This window comes from Mizuhopecten yessoensis, unplaced genomic scaffold, assembly GCF_002113885.1.
Source record: "Mizuhopecten yessoensis strain PY_sf001 unplaced genomic scaffold, ASM211388v2 scaffold716267, whole genome shotgun sequence".
In the NCBI taxonomy this organism is placed as follows: domain Eukaryota; kingdom Metazoa; phylum Mollusca; class Bivalvia; order Pectinida; family Pectinidae; genus Mizuhopecten; species Mizuhopecten yessoensis.
The window spans coordinates 18,518-36,729 of NW_018480031.1; the positions used below are offsets into that span (position 1 = coordinate 18,518).

General features: G+C 36.9%; 1 protein-coding gene across 1 annotated transcript in view; it reads left to right on the plus strand.

The window, feature by feature from the left end:
* Positions 1-46: 46 nt before the first annotated feature.
* Positions 47-18,212, plus strand: part of LOC110442447 (nucleolar and coiled-body phosphoprotein 1-like) — a 21,709-nt gene continuing 3,543 nt past the window's right edge. The window contains exons 1-15 of the mRNA XM_021486059.1: positions 47-176; positions 3,470-3,663; positions 5,102-5,283; positions 5,597-5,719; positions 5,929-6,037; positions 6,251-6,418; positions 6,663-7,782; positions 11,176-11,298; positions 11,757-12,299; positions 13,839-13,843; positions 14,519-14,604; positions 14,884-15,002; positions 16,998-17,089; positions 17,281-17,355; positions 17,944-18,014. Of these exons, the coding sequence (XP_021341734.1) occupies positions 99-176; positions 3,470-3,663; positions 5,102-5,283; positions 5,597-5,719; positions 5,929-6,037; positions 6,251-6,418; positions 6,663-7,782; positions 11,176-11,298; positions 11,757-12,299; positions 13,839-13,843; positions 14,519-14,604; positions 14,884-15,002; positions 16,998-17,089; positions 17,281-17,355; positions 17,944-18,014 (3,088 nt within the window). The 5' untranslated portion in view covers positions 47-98. The remainder of the gene's footprint in view (positions 177-3,469; positions 3,664-5,101; positions 5,284-5,596; positions 5,720-5,928; positions 6,038-6,250; positions 6,419-6,662; positions 7,783-11,175; positions 11,299-11,756; positions 12,300-13,838; positions 13,844-14,518; positions 14,605-14,883; positions 15,003-16,997; positions 17,090-17,280; positions 17,356-17,943; positions 18,015-18,212) is intronic.

The window sequence follows — 18,212 nt, forward strand, 5'->3', positions numbered from 1 at the left end:
CAATGAACATTTTCGTTACAAAAATACGTTGGTTGCACATGTAAACTATCATGGCGGCGTTTGAGTTATGTTAAACGCGATTTGGCTATATTTACAAAATGGAGTTAAACAATTCACTCTTTAGTGACGATGAAATAGACGAGTGTGAAAAAATCGGACAGGCGAACGCCTCCAAGGTAAAACTCGCAAATTTAACAGGACAAAGCCTAAATTAGATGTATCAAATAGACTGAAAAAACATCATCACTGATACTCGGCCTCTACATCGTTACCTTATGATCAGATACCTTGTGATGATTCTGAACGCAGGCCCTTATTGCTCCTCTATGATTAGCTCTACTTCATCTAACACTGATGTAGTTTTGTCGGTTCTGGATTATTCATGCACAATTTTAGCTGAGTTTCAATGTCATAAATTGCAGGTACTCCCATAACATGAGAGGCCGCTGGTCGGCCTTTTTTCAATCGGATATGATTTTGCCGACTGCGACCTCTCATTTCCGAAGCACTAATTTGCAGGATGATCCTTAAGCCCTAATCAAGTTAATGTGGTTGTCTTTTTAAAACTATTGACACTTTTAGCTCTAAAAACATCCTCTGGTAGGTTGTTCTATATGTCAACTTCTCGATTTGTGTAGAAATTCTTTTGGATGTCCTGTCTACAACGCTGACTCACAGTCGGAATTTCAATCTCTTGTGGTAGTTGCATGTAGTCTTCTTCATTTATAGGTTATCAGTAGTTCTTCAATGATCTGAAGATTATTTACTGTTTTGTGCAGCGTGGCCTATATATATATATTAACAAGAATACCAAAAATTATGAAAATGAATTTGGAAAGCATAAATTTCAAATTGTGATTAAAACTATGTACATAGGAGGCTTGTAAAAATTAAATGAATTTGTGGAGAACAGCTGGTGTGAGCTGTTCTCTGAAAGTGTCGGGGGCGGGCAGGATACTAGTACCACAAGAGTTTTAAATTCCGAGTTTTAAATTCCGACTGTAAGTCAAGAAAGATTTTATGAAAACAGGGGTACTATTTTCTTTTTTTACAATACAACCTTTGTTGTTTTTTTATAAATATTTCTCGGCTTACAGTCGGAATTTTAAACACCTTGCTTGTACTATTGAAATTTATGAACATTTCTTCTGTAATGTCTCTTACATAGAACCTTAGGGATGTACACCTCTGAGAAGTCCAAAAAATCCTGTATTACACTTTTTTTCTTATATGGATTTTTGGAAAAAGGAATTAATGGCATAGTAGATAATGCAAAAAAAACTATATGTCCGTGTGTGTGCGTTTTTGTGCTATGATCGGTCAAAGATACCAATTTAACACAACATGTGATTTCAGGTGATTTTGGGGGTTTTGACCATTTGCAAAATAAATTCATACAATTTCTTTGTGGTGTGTTATCAGATATGTATCACTATGAATGTTTGTAGAATTGATGAAAATAATATTTTCTTTTAAATTATGGTTGTAAAATTTCTTAATCTTATTCTTTTAACTCAAAAAGCTGATTTTAGTTACTCATTTTTTTTACCATTTTTTGCAGATTAAACGCTTGATATAAAAAGTTCTGCTATAAAACTTTTTTTAATATTTAATGAATTAAAAGAAAACGTGTTTCTATTTCTAAAACATCCACAAAATACACTGAATATATATATATATTTTTTTTTATCAATAATGTGTAATTTTCCAGTTTGTTGCATATTATTTTTGTCATATTAAACATTATAAAATTGTACAGCAAAATTGAACCTGCTACAATTAATAATGGTGACACAATGACAATTCAAGTGATTAATCCAGTGTCAAAAAGGTGAAATTTTGGCCTTTTTTGAAGCGCAAGAAATACACATTTCAAAATGGCCGCCAAATTGGTAATTTTTTACAATTTTTGTGAAAAAAGTTCTACAAACAACAGGCACCTATTGTTTTGACATATTTTCCAGATGCATGTTTACTAATAAACTTGATCATAATTTGTTAAATATTACAAAAACCTGTTACGCCAGATCAAAACGAGACTTGAACGTGATTGAAACCTCAGAAGAGTACAGTGGTACATCCTTTAAGCATCCTTTTCTAGACAAACTATTTTAAAAACTATAATGATGTGGTGGAACTGTCCAAGTTTGATCCCCGATAACCAGATTGTAAAGTGCAAGGATCTGGTATTGCTTGGTATTGCATTAAATTTCAGGGTCCCTATATGTCTTCAGTGTTCATGTGTTATTTCTGGTTAAAGACATTGCTGAAGAAAGGAGAAATGTGGAAAAACTAAGCAGCACTGTCTCATACTTGCCAACTCTCCGTATTTTGGAGGAAGACTCCTGATTTTTACATTTAGTGTCACCAACCACTGAATTTGCTAAACTGTTCCTATATTCTAAGATCTATTGATTTCATCTGAAAGAACAAGTAAAAATATGTAATTTTCAAGGATTATTTTGTCTCTATTTCTCCTTAAATCCTTATTTGGCCAATCCGCTGTTGCAGTTTTTCTTTCCTGTACTATAAATGAAGAGTTTGTAGGTCCTTTGTTATTGAAGAAACTAGCATATGTTATGTTATGTTACATCAGTCATACTAAAGCAATGTGCACTGTACCAAATCCAGGGCCCACAACCCCTTAATTACAGAGTTATTGCCCTTTCCTAAAATGTTATGTCTGGAGCATAACTTTGCCTGCAGTTAAGTTAGGATCATGAATCTTAGTGTGTACATCAGTCACACTAAGGTGATGTGCACTGCATTGTATTCAGGGTCTGCAGCCCCTTAATAATAGAGTTATTGCCCTTCGCTAAAATATTGTGTCCGGAGCATAACTTTGCCTGCATTTAAACTAGGATCATGAATTTTTGTGTGTACATCAGTCGCACTAAGGTGATGTACAGTGTACTGATTTCAAGGCATGCAACCTGTTATTTACAGAATTTTTGCCCTTTGCTTAAATGATATGTGAGAATTTCGTGTCCAGAGAGAAGTTAAATTTTTGTGTACATCAGTCACAAAATGAACAATACCAAAATATTCATAGACACACAAAATTATCAGTGCTTATAGCTGGCATATAATAGAATAAGTTAATTATTAGTAAAATATGTCTTCATATTTCATAGGTGAAGCATCTGCTATATGTCAGACACATATGTACATGTATGAAATGTGTTAAAACATCATTTTTCTTCTTCCAAACTCCTCATTTCAACACATTTTTACCAATATGTGTCATAAATCTAACCATATGCAAAATTCACAAACAGGACAAGCTTACTATCAAGTTGTTTTTCGGGGAGCATACATCAGTTCCACTGATCATGATACTCTTGTTTTGTTTTGTTTTTGGTAGTGTTTGATTATATCTGTTTTGTTGTTGGTCAGTGTTTGAATGTTTTATTACATTTGATTGTTAAATGCATGCAATGTTTGACAATTTATCTATTGTCGTTTGTAGAAATGGCTGAGTTCTGCATTTGCATCACTTTCCCAGCTGGAGCAGGTCAAACCTAACGTGTACAATGTTGGTTTGGTGGATCCCAGGGAGCTCAAGGGAAGTAATCTCACCAGTACCAACAAACGAAGTCAGAGCATTACTGACCTGACCAGTAACCCACCTCTATCAACAGTAGTTAACCAGAAAACGGCATGGTATGTTTGTTTTTAGTGACAGTAAGTTCTTTTGTTTCAAATCACAGCACTATAGCCCACACATTACTAGCTCAAAACAAGCCATGTGTCCTACTATCAACAAGTGTAGTTGGCCCAGCAGTTTCTACCAGTTCTGAAATATAAACACAAATCATTTTTATACACACAGAAAATGTACAGAAGGGTTAAATTTGAACCCTGTAGAAGTTGAAGGTAAACAGTTGAGGATGTCAGTATCATACATTAAACAGTTTCAAAACATTCTATAATATTACAGTAAGTTTATAAGACAAAATGGAGTATGTATAAGATTAGAGGAGTAGACTAAAGATTAGAATAAGCACAATACATGTACTTTAAAATCTCAGACATATGTCAGATATACAGATTAAGTGTAACAGTATAGGGCTCAGATCAAACTTAAAAGATCAACATGACAGACACAAGGTCACATCTTAATTTCAATACAGAATTCCTCTGCCAAATAGTGAACAGATTATCACCAAGGATCCTACATGTACAGCTGTTTACCAAACATAAGGAGGCACTTTGTTGATATGATAAGGATTAACATGTAATTATGTATATAAACAACACATTTTCATATTAACATATCTTGCCATTTGAAGTGATTTTTTTATCTAACAGAAATCTTCAAGCAATTTTAAGAATATAAACATCCTGAATAAATGTGATTACTCCTTATTATTTACCATTCACTATGACTACCTTTATGATTGTTTTGACTTTGAACGATTCACATGAAATTTGAAATGTTTCTTAAGCCATCGCCTAGAGATACTTCAGTACATATCATGTCCCTGGGTCGTATAATGCCTGCAGACATGTATTTTTTTAACTTTCAGAAACCATAATTATCCATAGTGAAGTATTGATTTTCTTGTGTGGTGTTTGAAGACTGTTTAGTGATGGAGTTCATTCATAAATAATAAATATTTTATTGTTTCATGTAAGCAATGACATCAGAGAAAGTCTATGACTTATTATCTATGTGTCAATATTTCTAAACAGAAATGACGAATGTTCATGAGAACAGGCAATGATAACTACATAGAAACAGGGTAACAGTGGGCTTTGTTAGGTATTATACAAAATGTTACACCTTCAAGTTACCTACAATAGGCACCAGCTTGATTTACTTATAACAGAACAGGAAAAAACTGTGTTTGATCAAGTCAGATACAATACATGATCTGAACAATATTACCAACACTACTTGGTAATTAACCTGTGGACTTTCATCTTATTCAACATCAGTTTCTGTAATTTGACTGAGATTGTGAAAATGAAGAAGGATTTTTCTCAAACAAGGTAAAAACTATGAAAAGGTAAATATACTTTTCAGTAGATTTCAGAGACTATATATGGAATCAGTGAGTAAATAATGGCTTTACATGCACTTTCTATCTTATTGCAGGGGTAGTAATGGGTCAATACCTGACCTTGTCAAACAGGCAGGTGAGATTGATGTGCGTCCACATCGGCCGGAGAGCGCCAAGGCATCATCCAGGAGATACCGCCCACCCAGTGGGAAAAAGCCACGTCCAGAGAGTGCCAAGGAGAGATCTCTCCCACCGCGCCCTCCCCCTAAAATATCTGGTGGGTAGAACTCCAGGTTATTTCTATTTATGTGAGACAATACATTGTTTATACATAAATCTCATTTATTTCTGCTACTTGTACGATCCATTAAAAACAGGCATCCTTTTCCCAGTGTCTCTGAAATACCACAAAGACCAGAAAACTTTGCTTGTTCAAAAATGTTTTTTATACCTAGAGGATATTAATGCGACTTGTGTCTGCTTCACTTTCATGTTTTCGTAAATCTGCATTAAAAGAAAAGGAAAAAGAAAACAAAATTATAGAGAAAAATTCACATGTCAGACAATTCCATTATGATTGCTATTACCAGTGAGGGGAGCTAAGTGTGACACTGCTGGTCGGCCAGCCAAACAGACGCCTTACCAGTCAGTGACTACAGGCTGGGCGGGTCCCCCTGCTGGGATGAGGTACCCCGACTCCAAGGCAGAACAAGGTTAGTAGAAGTTGTTGTATTTTGTAGAATTATCTTGTAGACTTATAATTACTTTATACATTTGATAATTAAGATTTATAATAAGTTTTGCATATATATATGGTTCTTGTAAGTAGGACTATGTTTATTATATATTTGACTATTTTTTTTATCAAAAACACATTAGTTTTCTTGTGTTTATGCTAATGGTTTACCGTTATGTGTTGTAGGCCATGCCCCTTACTCAGTGCCGTGCACTCCACCACCTCCCCCCCAGGGAACCCCTGTTCCTCGTCTTGATATAGATGTTGAAATACCAAACACCAATGAGGGAGACAGGTAACTTATACATGTATTGCTATAGTTGCTCCACTGTATTTTACAGTCATGTTACACTTTTTACCTTCTCAATCAATATTCTTATGTATATTTTGCAAAATAAAGGGAGTATTGAAATTAATCCTAATTATCCATCAGCAATTTCTGAAATACATATGTTTCAGTAGTTATTTCTGTACTAAAGTAGTTACAAACCTTTGTTATTATGTCCAGTGAGGAAGATGACACAGTGAAGCTGAAGTACACAAAGACAAAAGTAGAGGCCCCTCACCCTGTCGAACTCCTGCGACGTCCCACACACGAGTCTCTCCACCTCAACCTCGACATACCCACCATGGAAGAGGAGGAAGTCGACGAAGACAGTGACCTTGACACTGAGAGGTATGTAGGCTCAAACTAATCATAACATGTTAATCTAAGTCATTGGTGGAAAGAAGGTTGTAAAAGGATGTATCAGTTGGATCAAGGATTATTTATATGTGGCAGTGGAGTCGAAGTCACCTGGTAAATAGTCAATAAGGAAACTTTAACTAGAAAAAAATACCCTGTTACCAGTACATCCTATGTTATCTGTGAAAGCCTTTCATAATGCTGTTTCTTTTCATTTGTTTTTGCTTTGTGATAGATTATTGGAAAAGGCTGAAATGTATTCTACAAGTAAACAACACGAGGATGATGAGTCTATCCATAAAGTAACAGAAGCAAACCAGTCTGGTGACTTTGATGAATCCCAGGATAAAACTGGTTACCCCTCCGTACCGGAGGTAGACGAGGATGAGGACTCCTTCTCATTCCATAGTAGAATAGAATCCTCTTCAGACAGTGATGGATCCTGGACTGACGAGGAGGAGGAGCCCGTTAAACCAGTGGAAAAGTTGGTCGTTAAATTCAGCGAGGAAAGAAATGTGACGATAGATATCACACCCCGGAATACTAGACATAAAATAGGAAGAGTGTCACCAAGAGGTCAACATAACCACCAAGGTCAGAGGTCAGGAGGCAAAGGTGAAGTTAGTGAGGATGATGAACAAAAACTACAGGCTGCTTTATCTGTTAAAAGTGCCGCACCTCAACCAATCATAGGAATTGTGGACTATTCTGAGGAGAACACAACAAATTATGTGCCTCAAGTTACAGTGGTTAAGAAAAGTCAAAGACCATCATCAGCAGTAATCAAACAAACAGAAAAAGATGGAACAAAGATGAGGCAACGTCCAAGTTCTGCTACAGTGAGACCTAGTAGTAAACCCGTAGGTAGGTCACTCAGTAAACCAGTCACACAGATTATAGTGGATTATGGAGAAGAGGAAAGAAGGAAGAAAACAATACAAAAAAAATTACGACGAAAAGATGTTGTCACTATGGTTGAACAGGTTTCAATGTCAGAAGATGAAAATAGTGAAGAATCTGATGAGGACATTGAAATCACACCTGAACTACTTCGTCCTGGATCCCCGACAAAGTGTACATCAGAGCCAACCAAAAACTATTACGAAATATCCAGACAATCTGCCATTGGTCGATCAAGTGTGGTAGATAAGATGTTTGAAAAGTTGAAGGAGGGTGCATCTGGACTATCTACAACAATGGTAACTGACCCTGGTGAAAATGACTCAACGGAAAGTACTGTGGTGAAAAGTGTTCTGGATTCCCAACTCCTACGTATCAACGAGAAACAGATGGTGGCTCATCAGGTAGATGTAAACAGGGAGAAAGCAAAAACCATCAGACCTCCAAGTGCTAGGGTAAGCTTGCTCATCTGATCGACACGCTAGAGGCATACAGTATATCATACATTCTTCAAGTAGTCTTATAGTATACTGCAATGTACACATGTATCAATAAAGTATAAGTAAAGCTACACACATGTCATACAGTCTTGTTAACAGTTATACCTATACACTTATATATCCAACAGTAATGTTATACTGTACCTACACATTAGCTACTGCACATATTTGTTATATACTTACACATGTTCAACATCTTGTAAGTACTTAACACACATGTACAAAAGTCTTGTTGAACCTACAAGGTGTCCAACAGTCTTGTTATACCAACACCTGTTATACAGTCCTGTTATACCAACACCTGTCATACAGTCTTTTTATACCAACACCTGTCATACAGTCTTGTTATACCAACACCTGTCACACAGTCTTGTTATACCAACACTTGTCATACAGTCTTGTTATACTAACACCTGTCACACAGTCTTGTTATACCAACACCTGTCACACAGTCTTGTTATACTAACACCTGTCACACAGTCTTGTTATATCAACACTTGTCATACAGTCTTGTTATACTAACATCTGTCATACAGTCTTGTTATACCAACACCTGTCACAGTCTTTTTATACCAACACCTGTCACAGTCTTGTTATACCAACACCTGTCATACAGTCTTGTTATACCAACACCTGTCATACAGTCTTGTTATACCAACACCTGTCATACAGTCTTGTTATACCAACACCTGTCACACAGTCTTGTTATACCAACACCTGTCACACAGTCTTGTTATACCAACACCTGTCACACAGTCTTGTTATACCAACACCTGTCACACAGTCTTGTTATACCAACACCTGTCACACAGTCTTGTTATACCAACACCTGTCACACAGTCTTGTTATACCAACACCTGTCACACAGTCTTGTTATACCAACACCTGTCACACAGTCTTGTTATACCAACACCTGTCACACAGTCTTGTTATACCAACACCTGTCACACAGTCTTGTTATACCAACACCTGTCACACAGTCTTGTTATACCAACACCTGTCACACAGTCTTGTTATACCTATACCTGTCATACAGTCTTGTTATACCTACACATGTGTCCAACAGTCTTGTTATACCAACACCTGTCACACGTTCTTGTTATACCAACACTTGTCATACAGTCCTGTTATACCAACACCTGTCATTCAGTCTTGTTATACCAACACCTGTCATACAGTCTTGTTATACCAACACCTGTCATACAGTCTTGTTATACTAACACCTGTCACACAGTCTTGTTATACCAACACCTGTCATTCAGTCTTGTTATACCTACACATGTGTCCAACAGTCTTGTTATACCAACACCTGTCACACATTCTTGTTTTACCAACACTTGTCATACAGTCCTGTTATACCAACACCTGTCATACAGTCTTGTTATACCAACACCTGCCATACAGTCTTGTTATACCTATACCTGTCATACAGTCTTGTTATACCAACACCTGTCACACAGTCTTGTTATACCAACACATGTCATACAATCTTGTTATACCTATAATGTCATACAGTCTTGTTATACCAACACCTGTCATACAGTCTTGTTAACAGTTATACCTATACACTTAGTCTTGTTATACCAACACCTGTCATACAGTCTTGTTATACCAACACCTGTCATACAGTCTTGTTATACCTACACCTGTCACACAGTCTTGTTATACCAACACCTGTCATACAGTCTTTTTATACCAACACCTGTCATACAGTCCTGTTATACCAACACATGTCATACAGTCCTGTTATACCAACACCTGTCATACAGTCCTGTTATACCAACACATGTCATACAGTCTTGTTATACCAACACCTGTCATACAATCTTGTTATACCTATACATGTCATACAGTCCTGTTATACCAACACCTGTCATACAATCTTGTTATACCAACACTTGTCATACAGTCTTGTTATACCAACACATGTCATACAGTCCTGTTATACCAACACCTGTCATACAGTCTTGTTATACCAACACATGTCATACAGTCTTGTTATACCAACACCTGTCATACAATCTTGTTATACCTATACATGTCATACAGTCCTGTTATACCAACACCTGTCATACAATCTTGTTATACCAACACTTGTCATACAGTCTTGTTATACCAACACATGTCATACAGTCCTGTTATACCAACACCTGTCATACAGTCTTGTTATACCAACACATGTCATACAGTCTTGTTATACCAACACCTGTCATACAATCTTGTTATACCAACACCTGTCATAAAGACTTGTTATACCTATACCTGTCATACAGTCTTGTTATACCAACACCTGTCATACAGTCTTTTTATACCAACACCTGTCATACAGTCCTGTTATACCAACACCTGTCATACAGTCCTGTTATACCAACACCTGTCATACAGTCTTGTTATACCAACACATGTCATACAGTCTTGTTATACGAACACCTGTCATACAATCTTGTTATACCAACACCTGTCATACAGACTTGTTATACCTATACCTGTCATACAGTCCTGTTATACCAACACCTGTCATACAGTCCTGTTATACCAACACCTGTCATACAGTCCTGTTATACCAACACCTGTCATACAGTCTTGTTATACCAACACATGTCATACAGTCTTGTTATACCAACACCTGTCATACAATCTTGTTATACCAACACCTGTCATACAGACTTGTTATACCTATACCTGTCATACAGTCCTGTTATACCAACACCTGTCATACAGTCCTGTTATACCAACACCTGTCATACAGTCCTGTTATACCAACACCTGTCATACAGTCTTGTTATACCAACACCTGTCATACAGTCTTGTTATACCAACACATGTCATACAGTCTTGTTATACGAACACCTGTCATACAATCTTGTTATACCAACACCTGTCATAAAGACTTGTTATACCTATACCTGTCATACAGTCTTGTTATACCAACACCTGTCATACAGTCTTGTTATACTTACACATGTGTGGAACAGTCGTTTTTACAACCATGTGTCATACAGTCTTGTTATACATAAAAATGTATCATTACAGTGTTGTTTTACCAACACATGCAAGTCAAACAGTCTTGTTATGACTACATGTGTTATTCATTTTTGCTATTTTTGGTATACCTTCTTGTTCACATATGCCCAACATTCTTGTTATCCTTACATATGTGCCCAACATTCTTGTTTTACTTACACATGTACCCAACATTCTTGTTATCCTTACACATGTGTCCAACATTCTTGTTATCCTTACACATGTGTCCAACATTCTTGTTATACTTACACATGTGTCCAACAGTCTTGTTATCCTTACACATGTGTCCAACATTCTTGTTATACTTACACATGTGTCCAACAGGTGCTGCATAAGCCTCCTGTGGCCCGGACAGGAGAATCAAATGACCATGAGCGACCAGGGTCAAGGCTGGGATTTGTCGCGATGGCACCTGAGCAAGCATCAGATCAAACGACCAGCAAGAAGGTAATGTTTAAGATTGTAGTCTTACCTTTAATTATATCATATGTCATAAATTTTGTATAGGATGTCTGCAACATTTAAATGATGTCTTAGAGCGCTTTTGTGTTTGCTCTCAATGTATCTGTTTGTATTAATGGTGCACTATATTATATACTGTATGTATCTGTACGGTTATCCCATACATATTTATATCCAAATGTGTATTCCATGGCTGTATGTCTATGTTTCTTCCATGGATATATTCTATGTGTCTATATGGTGTGCTCCATGCATTCATATATCTATATATATATATAAACTTCTTAGTATGGTTACCTCAGTGGTGTCACTGCTGTTGTAATTGATGGTACAGTTCAGTGACATCATACCACTCTAATGAAATGAAAATTGAGAAAACATCACAATGATTTGATAAACTATGATTGTTGTTTCTTGGTACAAGCTGTTATGTTGTGCTTCAGGCTACTAGACGACCCCTCTCAGCACAATCCAAACGAACAGCAACTCCATCTAGTGGTGAAAAGAAGAAAGGTCACTCTGATCCAGCAGGGGATACCATAACCAATGTATCGTCACAGCAGGAGAATTCCCCTGAGGTCAAAGTCACAGGTTTCACTGATAGGGAGATAGAAATCCAAAATCTCATGAAGAAACATTTAACAAGACCTTTGTCTTCCATCTCTAATAATCTCCCCTCACCCAAGTCGCCAAAGTCACCAAAATCACCCAAATGTAAAATTCCGAAATCTCCCACTGTTGTGTCATCAGCTAGATCGGGGTCAAAACCTTCATCGGCAAGGTCAGAGTTGAAGGTAGGCTCGCCAAGGTCAAAGAAGGAGAAGACGATTGACGATATGATTGAGAAGCACCTGAAGCGTCCAGCGTCTGTGTTCACACCTGATGTTATGAATGAATCAATGGGTGATTCCTCGCCATCACCGCCGTCATCTCCAGTACCTGTTGTCAAGGAGACAGATTCATCAACACTACCACTACCAGGCACAGTAAGTTATTAATCCTGCTAGATTTCCTCGTATGTCCCTGTTAGACTAAGTAGGACTGTGTTATGATGGTACACGAGGGTAAAATCTCAAGGTCAGGACACCAGACCTTAGTTGCAAAAAGCTTGAATAGAGTTTTAAAATTATTAAAGAAAATTTCAAATATGAATACAGAACATCTGACACCGTTTCACTGCTACGTATTTGTTGGAACAGGTAAGATTGATGTGTTTTGAGGAATAATTTTGCTCAGAAAGCCTTTGTTTCTTACTGGCAACAATTTGAACTTTTCATCGACAAATGGTTCAAGATAACCAACCTTTAAGCAAGGGGGGCCAGTTATTCATGACATAAACGTTGGATGTAGGACAAAATACATGTGTGGTGAGGTTCAAACAAATACACAACACATATTCAGCTTAGTATGCTTCACACTAACACCTGTAACTTATAAGACAGGTGTATTGAGACTTCACATAACAAGTAATTTTGTTTCCTGTTTTNATAGCAGTTTGATGGTATATGCACATATGAGCCCTGACTGACCCCCCGGGGCTGATGGGTGGGGCCAAAAAGGGTCAAATTGACTGAAATTTCAAAAATCTTCTTCTCAAGACCCAGATATGGTAGAATCAAACACTCTTCATAGATGGAAGGGTCTTAAGGTGCTCTACCAAAATTGTCAGTTTTATGACCCTGGGGTCTCACGTTTCCCCCTGGGGAGGGGTAAACTTTACTATTGTTTATACAGGGAAATCACATTTTGGACCAACATTTGTTTAATTGCTATTGGAGATAATTTAATTTGGGTTAGCATTGGGTAGCAGTTTGATGGTATGCACATATGAGCCCTGACTGACCCCCCGGGGCTGATGGGTGGGGCCAAAAAGGGTTGAATTGACTGAAATTTCAAAAACAAATCTTCTCAAAGACCCAGATATGGTAGAATCAAACACTCTTCATAGATGGAAGGGTCTTAAGGTTTATGACCCTAGGGTCTCATGTTTTCCCCCTGGAAAAGGAGGGGCGGGGCAAAATTTATTATGGTTTACAATGGCAAATGATACTTTGAATATTACATGTTAATAACTTGATTGGAATTATAACCCTGAGTTGACAGTTTGATACTTTGAAAATTTTGAGCCAGCCATACCCCCAAGGGCTGTAGGGTGGGGCCCAAAGGAGTCAGTGTGCTAACATTTCTTCATTTTCCTTGTTTAGAATCAGAGGTGCTAGTTACAAATACTTTTTAGTCTTAAATCTGTATGCTAGATATTGAATAAGGTGGTTTTATTGTTTTTTTTTGTCACTGAATAATATTACTGTTCTTGTTAAAAACAAAATCAACTCTCTGTATAAATATATCAGGTGACCGTTAAGGCCCATGGGCCTCTTGTTAAACAAGCCATTCCATCTGACTTAAATAAACTTATTTGAGGCTCTGTTATCTTGTTTGTTTTCTGACTGTAACTCATTAAACTATTGAGACCCATACCTGTACAAGTGCCTAGAATCCTGATCGTTTTCTTCTGTATTCCATAGCTTATGTATTTTGTACCTCATCTTTTAAATTTTATACACATCATCCGTGCATGAGCCAATTTCTCTATTTAACTAAAGTTCAAATGTCAAGGTCAATGTATGTAAGAGTAAAAGCTTTGCTGTTTTGACCTGCTATTTTAAGACTTGATGCACATTCAAGGACCAAAGAGTCCTATTCATTTTGAAGTTTAAAGGTCAAGGCCACTGTGACTGTGTTCTGATTACAATGACTCTTCACTTACCCTTTAAATGTTTAACTGACATGGCCTCTCTCTTCACTTACCCCTTAAGTGTTTAACTGACATGGCCTTTAAAAGTATCATAAGTCAATTGCAAGTGAGTATGATTGCTTTTGATTTGGCTGACTTCATAGTCTTTGACACAAGTTTGTATCATTTGTGACATTATAGATTAATTGTATTTGAAACATTGCACTACCCAAAACTTCAATGTGCAACAAAAGAAGATTTGCAGTTTTTCTGGTGTCAAATATAATGCATTACAGAGAAATGCTCACTGAATCCCTGGCTTAGAAGATCTTGAAATAAAGGCTTAATTAAGCACAATTTTACTGTGTTAGAGAAGTTGTCTACATGGTTAGAAAGGACAAATAATTTATTTTCTGCCTGAACAAATACATTATACATTTACTTTATTTTATCCTATGATATCTATTACAGAACGGGTACGACAGGTTCCTGTATCCATGGGTGTGCCCACGGACATGGCCATACAGGAGTACTGGGACTTACAGCTCAAACTAACGGTAACAGCCATAATTAACTCAGTCTGTAGCTGTCAATACTTTGATGTCTTGTGTAAGGAAGAACTCAGTATTAGTTTATTGTTTCATGCTCTTCAAACATTTTTTGATTAAAAAGATATTTTGAACTAGCATAACCAATTTGCTGATTTGGCAATCATCACAATTCTGCTGTGTTAACTGTAATATAACACAACTTCTTTTGCCATCAAACGAACATGAAACGGAATCTGATGTTAAACTTTACATCATTATATAAATATACCTCTTTCTCTATTACAGCAAAATCTTCATTCTACACAAGGGCAAAATCAGCTCCAGTCAAGAGGAAAACAGCCAGCAAGGAACCCAAGATCCGCTACACAAAACCTCTCTATCTCAACACTGTCAACCATAGTGATGTATCTAAACCATTGTTACCTCCACTACACTAAACCTCTCTATCTCAACACGGTCAACCATAGTGATGTATGTAAACCATTGTTACCTCCACTACACTAAACCTCTCTATCTCAACACTGTCAACCATAGTGATGTATGTAAACCATTGTAACCTCCACTACACAAAATTCTCTCTATCTCAACACTGTCAACCATAGTGATGTATGTAAACCATTGTAACCGCCACTACACAAAACCTCTCTATCTCAACCCCATCAACCATATTGATGTATGTAAACCATTGTAACCTTGACTACACTAAACCTCTCTATCTCAACACGGCCAACCATAGTGATGTATGTAAACCATTGAAACCTCCACTACACAAAATTCTCTCTATCTCAAAACTGTCAACCATAGTGATGTATGGGAACCATTGTAACCTCCACTACACAAAATTCTCTCAATCTCAACACTGTCAACCATAGTTATGTATGTAAACCATTGTAACCTTGACTACACTAAACCTCTCTATCTCAGCACTGTCAACCATAGTGATGTATCTAAACCATTGTTACCTCCACTACCCTAAACCTCTCTATCTAAACCCTGTCAACCATAGTGATGTATGTTAACCTCCACTACACAAAACCTCTCCATCTCAACACCATCAACCATAGTGATGTATGTAAACAATTGTACCCTCCACTACACTAAACCTCTCTATCTCAACACCATCAACCATAGTGATGTATGTAAACAATTGTAACCTCCACTACACAAAATTCTCTCAATCTCAACACTGTCAACCATAGTAATGTATGTAAACCATTGTAACCTCTACTACACAAAACCTCTCTATCTCAACCCCATCAACCATATTGATGTATGTAAACCATTGTAACCGCCACTACACAAAACCTCTCTATCTCAACTCCATCAACCATATTGATGTATGTAAACCATTGTAACCTTGACTACACAAAACCTCTCTATCTCAACTCCATCAACCATATTGATGTATGTAAACCATTGTAACCTTGACTACACAAAACCTCTCTATCTCAACTCCATCAACCATATTGATGTATGTAAACCATTGTAACCGCCACTACACAAAACCTCTCTATCTCAGCACTGTCAACCATAGTGATGTATCTAAACCATTGTTACCTCCACTACACTAAACCTCTCTATCTCAACACCATCAACCATAGTGATGTATGTAAACCATTGAAACCTCCACTACACAAAATTCTCTCTATCTCAACACCATCAATCATAGTGATGTATGTAAACCATTGTAACCTCCACTACACAAAACCTCTCTATCACAACACCATCAACCATAGTGATGTATGTAAACCATTGTAACCTCCACTACACAAAACCTCTCTATCTCAACACGGTCAACCATAGTGATGTATGTAAACCATTGTAACCTTGACTACAAAATGAAAAAGATATTGCATTCGTTGGACCTCTTCTTAGCTATAAAGTAGTCTCTGTAGATGAAAATCATCACTATAGGAAAATGTATTAACATGTTGCTGGTGTCAGTAAAGTCTTTTTTTGTTAACCGAGAAGGAAATAGATCTTCATAAATGAAGAGATAAGAAATATCTTCTGGCTTATTTTGATGAAATGGCCAGATGGTTTAAATATCTTTTACTGAGATTCCAAACCCAATTTGAAGAGATATTTATTTCGGAGGTTGCAATGTACCATAATTAGATCAATGTGACCTTTACTTCTCAGGTATTAGAGTCCATGTTTATGTATGTAGTATTTCATGTGGAAACTCCAAACAAGATATATATTAGGAGACATTTTGAGGAGGTGACCAACTATTTTGGTATTTGGGTATTTGGGGATTAAAAACACACCCATTTCTCCCCAAGTCTATTTCTTTCATTCTTTTTATGTAGAGACTTAGTTTCAAGAATATTTCCCCGCTGAAATAGAACATCTGCACACTGAGATAGAGAAGTAAAACGTTTTGACTTAACTTTCAGTACCCTGAGACAGAAGAGGCCCAAGAATGTACAGTGATGCAGGCAAAGCTGGCAGCTAAAGGCGTCACCGTCAGCGCAAAAACATTGGAGAGGTAAGGTGACAGAATAAATATTTAAAGTAGCTTCATAAACAGTACTCACTTAACACTTGTATTAAGAAATGGATGAAGTGATTATAAGATCAGGGGTGTGGGGGTGTGGGGGGGGGGGAAGAGAATTTCCTATTTTTATGAGGTGTTACCAGAAATCATATAGATCTGAAGTTTTTATTGATATTTTTCAGAGCCCTGTATCCACCATCAGGACAGACAACCTACTATGAAATCAAGGCTAACCTTCCAAGGTCACAGTCTCTAGGGTAAGTTTGATATATATACCTGGCATGATACATCTGTCACAGGGAAAATGAAGAGGTCTCTTATATCAAAATTCTTTAAGTTCATGTTGCTGCCAGGATCATCCTTCAATGTTCACAGTTAAACAGGTAAATCAAAATATTTCTTAATCATTTCTCCCAGGGTATTTTCTGTTATTGTGAGTAAAACCAGTCTGTATACATTTGGAAGGTCATGGGTAGTTCCTGTTAATGTATGTAGAACCAGTTTTGGGTAAATAATTACCTCTTCGTTAGCCAATGGTTAAAATCTGATACGATACAATCTACCTATTCTTCACCACTACAGACAAACCTGTTATCAGAGACCACCATTATTAGCCAATAATGCAGTCTCTTTATTTAGGTGGTCTGTTACTAGAGGTGGTCTGTTACTAGAGGTGGTCTGTTACTAGAGGTGGCCTCCCAAGTAGGTTTGACTTTGACTGTTATAATTAGAAGTAAACAGGGATAAGTACTGTTTTTAAGGGCAATTTATATTTCTTTTCTGAAATGAATAAAAAAATGTACTATATTTTATTACATTGTCTGTGATGTTAATTCTTTCCCCAGACTGCTGAGTCACCCCAAAGTATGGCTGCCAGATGAGTACAGGCAACTCAAGTCAGCAGAGAAAGCACTAGGTAAGATGTGTGGTTGTTGTCAGTACATGTACACTAAAGTCTAAATAAGATGTGTGGTTGTTGTCATTACATGTACACTAAAGTCCGTATAAGATGTGTGGTTGTTGTCAGTACATGTACACTAAAGTCTGTATAAGATGTGTGGTTGTTGTCAGTACATGTACACTAAAGTCTGTATAAGATGTGTGGTTGTTGTCA